The 6,000-nt window shown below is 46.1% G+C and overlaps 1 protein-coding gene across 1 annotated transcript; it reads left to right on the forward strand.

The window, feature by feature from the left end:
* Positions 1 to 4,447: 4,447 nt before the first annotated feature.
* On the forward strand, positions 4,448 to 4,921 carry LOC141025709 (uncharacterized). Its single transcript, XM_073501619.1, has one exon. The coding sequence runs from the start codon at positions 4,448 to 4,450 to the stop codon at positions 4,919 to 4,921; it is 474 nt and encodes a 157-aa protein (XP_073357720.1).
* The last annotated feature ends 1,079 nt before the right edge of the window (positions 4,922 to 6,000 follow it).

Here is a 6,000-nt window from a genome sequence, read left to right on the forward strand (position 1 = left end):
ATCTTTGATAACTAGATATCCCTAAATATATGTTGCAAAAAATATTGTTGCTAAGAGATTATCTCTTAACTAAGAGAAGGCAAACCTTTTCTTATGCTTCATCTCTCCTCCAATTCATCATTTATCTTACGTGACACCCCTAAGATAACATCATTGTACACACCCTTATAATCTTTGTTTCGATCAATGGCATCTCTATTTTTCTCTTCACCTTCAACATCTGTAGGACTAAAATGCAGTGCAACTTTCTGCATGCCCTATCTCCACACTTGAGTTGAAGCCAAATTAATGGGACTTCGCTTAAGATCATCAGCCCTTGTTTTCAGCCCATAATATTATTATATTTATCGATGTTGTATCGTAGTCTTCCTGCACGTGCAAGAGGAGTATCTTATGATGTGTTTGTGTTCTCACATGGGTTTGGAGAAGCTGAAGTGCCACGTAAAAGAGCTCACCTGTCTAATCAACACGTATCTAAAATGCAGTGCAACTTTCAGCTCCTATCTTTCAGGGGGGTCAAATATAATACACCCAAGAAGTCGTCTCTGGAGTGGAAAGTAATCGTGTAATGCACTCAACAATCTCAATCACGTAGACAATATCTTATGGTATCATATATAATAATCAAATATGATTCAATACCTTCCTTAGCACGCAGACATATCACAACATGCGTCCATGTAGGAGTATTATGCTATACTTATATAAAATATTTTACAACTATACGGTTATCAAATACTATTAGTCCAAATATTATTGTTCTATATAATATTAGTCCAGTTTATTTGTATTTTTAGTTCCAGTTCACATTATTAGTCCAAATATTATTGTTCTATATAACCAAATCTCCTTAAAATATATTACTAGCAACCAATTTTCACATTAATCTGTTAGTTATCATCTAGTCATATGTTGCTTTGCGGCCATGACATATTCAATGGGAATGCATCTCTCTTTGTGATCACGGCATACTTAGAAGTTCCGGTATAATTAAGAAACGTATTCAGGTCCTTCATAAGCAAAGGCAAACATCAGTTATTTAACTAAGCACTAATTCATGCCAACGATTTATTTGTAACTTAGCTAATATCTCCTCTTTCCGCAGAAAGTTTCCCTTTCACCGTAGTTTTCTTTCTACTTGAGGCCGTTAGATACAGCTGATGTCATAGCATAGATAACTTCATATATGGCGGTTACCGGTCTTTTTCATCAACCTTGTTACTTAACACGCTGAAAAGCTCGCTTTGGTCAATTTCATTGACATGTAATGGAGGTTGGAAAACAACCGGCACAACAATCGTTTTCAGCAACGCTTAGTTTGTCACTGCTGAGCTTTGCCCACTAGACTTTTTTACTTGGCTATTAAATGTCAATGAAAATACCCTTGCCGTCGCTAGCACTATTGCATGTGCATGTACGGCCCGGCCATGGTGCACGTTAGCATCTACTTGCAGCTCCAGCTAGGGTCAACTATATGTGTACACGGTTATAGTTTGACTTGTACTCCCTCCATTCCATATTAGTTGTCGCTGATTTAATACAGCTGTGTAGTAAATCAACGACAACTAATATGGAACATAGGGAGTATTATCTATTTATACAGACTTCGTTCACCATCCTTATAGTAGATAAAATGTAGACTGAATGTGAAAATTGGTAGCAGCACGCATGGGCGAGGGCACACATGCATGCAGTCATCGAAAATCCAAATTAAGTTTTGTTTGCATATTTGTGTTCGTTGCGACGAGAACTTTCAAACAAGAGCACCATTGAATACATTATGACAACATTTTAATTTACTAAGTTTGTATTAAAACTTGATAGTTGTAATATTAAGTCCGACAGAGGGTGTACAAACGCCAAACCTGTTAAGGAACATCTCCGTCGCTGTGCTGTAGAGAAGAGAAAGGCGATTGTCGAGGAGGTAGCTCGGCTCCTGGCAGCTGAGTTTGTACATGTAGTTTACCACTCCGAGTGGCTCGCCAACGTCGTCATGGTTCCCAAGAAGGACAAGTCACTCCGTATGTGTATCGATTTCAAACACATCAACCGGTCCTACCCGAAAGATCATTTTCCGCTCCCCCGCATCGACCAAATAGTGGATTCCACTTCGGGGTGCGAGCGATTGTCTTTTCTTGATGCATACTCCGGGTACCATCAAATCCGACTGTACAGACTAGATGAAATAAAAACTGCCTTCATCACCCCTTTCTGGTGTTTCTGCTATATCAACATGCCATTTGGCCTCAAAAACGCTGGTGCTACCTTTTTATGCGCATGATTCAGAAGTGCCTGCTCACTCAGATCAGTCGGAATGTTGAGGCCTACATGGATGATATCGTGGTCAAGTCACGCAAAGTTTCTGACCTGCTGGCTGACCTTGCTGAAACCTTTGCCAATCTGAGAAAATACGACATCAAGCTGAATCCATCCAAGTGCACCTTTGGAGTGCCTGGAGGCAAGTTACTCGGTTTTCTCGTTTCCGAACGAGGAATAAATGCTAATCCCGAGAAAATCAGCGCGATTTTCCGAATGAAGCGCCCTGAGCGCGTGCACGACGTCCAGAGGCTCACAGGCTATCTCGCAACATTGAGTCGGTTCATTTCTCGTCTCGAAGAAAAGGCATTGCCTTTATACCGACTGATGAAGATGTCCGATACGTTCGAGTGGACCCCTGAAGCAGAAACATCGTTTGTTGAGCTCAAAGCCCTGCTCTCCACCCAGCCGGTGCTTCCTGCCCTGAAGAGCAAAGAGCCTCTGCTTTTGTACATTGCCGCCACGGGCCAAGTCGTCAGCACAGTCCTCACAGTGGAGCGAGAAGAAGAAGGCAAGGACTACAAAGTTCAGCGACCAGTGTATTACATCTCTGAAGTCCCGACTCCATCTAAGCAGAGGTATCCTCATTACCAGAAGCTTGTCTACGATATTTACTTGACAGCGAAGAAAGTTGCACATTATTTCCAAGAACACTCGGTCTCAGTCATCAGTGATGCCCCGTTGTCTGAAATCATAAACAATTGGGATGCAACCGGCCGAGTGGCCAAGTGGGCCATTGAACTTGTTCCTTTGGATATTAAGTTTGAAGTAAAGAAGGCAATCAAGTCCCAAGCACTCGCAGATTTCATGGCCGAATGGATAGAAGAGCAACAGCCGACTCAGGTCGACCCGGAGCATTGGAGTATGTTCTTCGATGGCTCCAAGATGTTGAATGGTTCTAGCGCCGGAGTGGTCTTCGTATCCCCAAAAGGCGACCGGCTCAATTACGTCCTGCAGATTCACTTCGATTCCTCCAACAATGAGGCCGAATACGAAGCACTCCTCTACGGGTTGCGTATGGCCACTCGGCGTCCGTCGCCTGATGGTATACGAAGACTCGTATCTGGTAGTCAATCAAGTGATGAAAGAATGGGTTGTCAGAAACCCCGCTATGATAGGATACTGCAACACAGTGAGAAAGTTAGAGAAGAAATTTGAGGGTCTGGAGCTTCATCACATTCCCCGAGTCAAAAATCAAGCAGCTGACGATTTGGCAAACATCGGGTCCACTCGAAAGCCTGTCCCCAGCAACGTGTTCCTTGAGCACCTCCATTCCCCGTCGATGCAGGAAGATCCTTTCACTGAAGAGCCCCCTCAGGCGATAAGTCCCTCTAACCCGACTGAAATCGAGGTCCCTGCAGTCATTGACTTGGTTATGGAGATTCTAGTAATTACACCCGACTGGACAGTGCCGTACATTGCATATTTACTCAGGCAAGAACTCCCAGAGGATGATGTCGAGGCACGCCAGATTGTCCGTAGGTCCAAAGCTTTCACTATGATGAACGGACAACTATACATAGAAAGTGTCACTGGCATGGCCCAACGATGTATTTCTCCAGAGGAAGGTCGATTGATCCTAGAAGAGATTCACTCGGGAACCTGTGGTCATCATGCGTCCTTTCGGACAATCGTAGCCAAAGCATACCAAGCTGACTTTTACTGGCCACGTGCCAATGAAGACGCCAAAGAGATCGTTCAGCATTGCAAGGGATGCCAGTTCTATGCAAACTTGTCCCATAAACTTGCATCCGCCTTGAAGACCATACCGCATGTCTGGCTGTTTGTCGTTTGGGAAATGGACATGGTTGGACCACTCAGGACAGGCACGAGTGGTTTCACCCATCTTCTCGTGGCAGTCAACAAGTTAACCAAGTGGATTGAAGCCAAGCCCATTAAGAATCTAGATTCACGCACATCCATCAAGTTCATGAGAGAGTTGATCTTAAGATATGGAGTCCCAAATAACATTATCACAGACAATGGCTCGAACTTCGATTCAGAAGAGTTCAGAGGGTTCTGCGCTGCCCAAGGCACTCGGGTGGATTACGCGTCCGTTGCACACCCGCAGTCGAATAGTTAGGCTGAGAGGGCGAATGGCCCTATCCTTCAAGGGTTGAAGCCATGACTCATGCGTGATCTCGAGCACGCGGCCGGAGCTTGGGTGACCGAACTACCATCAGTCCTTTCTGGTTTAAGGACGACTCCCAATCGGTCCACCGACCGCACCCCCTTCTTCATGTTGTATGGAGTCGAAGCCGTGCTGCTGAGTGATCTACTCCACAACTCGCCCCGAGTGGAGCTCTATTCAGAAGCTGAAGCTCAACAGGCGCGGAAAGATGTTGTGGACCTCCTTGAGGAGGAGCAAGAGATGGCCCTAATACGGTCGACTGCTTATCAACAAGACCTACGACGTTTCCAGGCCAGACACATCAAGGGTTGGGCATTCCAAGGAGACCTTGTGCTTCGAGTGGATCAGCAGCGGCCGCATAAGCTCGCCCCCGCACGGGAAGTCCCTTTCATCGTCACCAAGGTGCTACACAATGGGGCCTATCACCTCTTCAACCTTAAAGAAGATCGACGAGCCACGTGCCAGGAATGCTAATCTTCTTCGTCGATTCTATACTTGACGATTGAATTGTCAGGATGTAATAAGAGTACTTCACTGGCACAGGCGCGTGCTCCAAACCCCAAGTGGGAAGCCTAGCTATGAACCAGTCTTCGCCTAAGTTAAAAATCTATTCCGAGTGAGTAGCATCCCTCTCACTCGGAGACTTAGCTGCGAACCAGTCTTCGCCTAAGTTAAAACCCATTCCGAGTGATGAGCATCCCTCTCACTCGGGGGCTTAGCTGCAATCTTCGCCTAAGTTAAAACTCACTCTAAGTGACGAGCATCCCTCTCTCACTCGAGGGCTTAGCTGCGAACTAGTCTTCGCCTAAGTTAAAACACACTCCGAGTGACGAGCATCCCTCTCACTCGGGGGCTTAGCCGCGAACTAATCTTCGCCTAAGTTAAAACCCACTTCGAGTGATGAGCATCCCTCTCACTCGGGGGCTTAGCTACGAAATAGTCTTTGCCTAGTTAAAACCCACTTTGAGTGACGAGCATCCCTCTCTCTCAGGGGCTTAGATGTAATCTAGTCTTTGCCTAAGTTAAAACCAACTCCGAGTGACGAGCATCCCTCTCACTCGGGGGCTTAGCTACGAACTAGTCTTCGCCTAAGTTAAAACCCACTCCGAGTGACGAGCATCCCTCTCACTCGGGGGCTTAGCTGCGAACCAGTCTTTCGCCTAAATTAAAACCCACTCCGAGTGATGAGCATCCCTATCACTCGGGGGCTTAGCTGCGAACCAGTCTTCGCCTAAGTTAAAACCCACTCTGAGTGACGAGCATCCCTCTCACTCGGGGGCTTAGCTGCGAACCAGTCCTCGCCTTAGTTAAAACCCACTCCAAGTGACGACCATCCCTCTCACTCGGGGGCTTAGCTGCGAACTACTCTTCGCCTAAGTTAAAACCCACTCCGAGTGACGAGCATCCCTCTCACTCGGGGGACTTAGCTACGAACTAGTCTTCGCCTAAGTTAAAACCCACTCCGAGTGACGAGGATCCCTCTCACTCGGGGCTTAGCTGCGAACCATTCTTCGCCTAAGTTAAAACCCACTCCGAGTGACGAGTATCCCTCT

The sequence above is a fragment of the Aegilops tauschii genome, chromosome 6, assembly GCF_002575655.3.
Source record: "Aegilops tauschii subsp. strangulata cultivar AL8/78 chromosome 6, Aet v6.0, whole genome shotgun sequence".
Taxonomy (NCBI): domain Eukaryota; kingdom Viridiplantae; phylum Streptophyta; class Magnoliopsida; order Poales; family Poaceae; genus Aegilops; species Aegilops tauschii.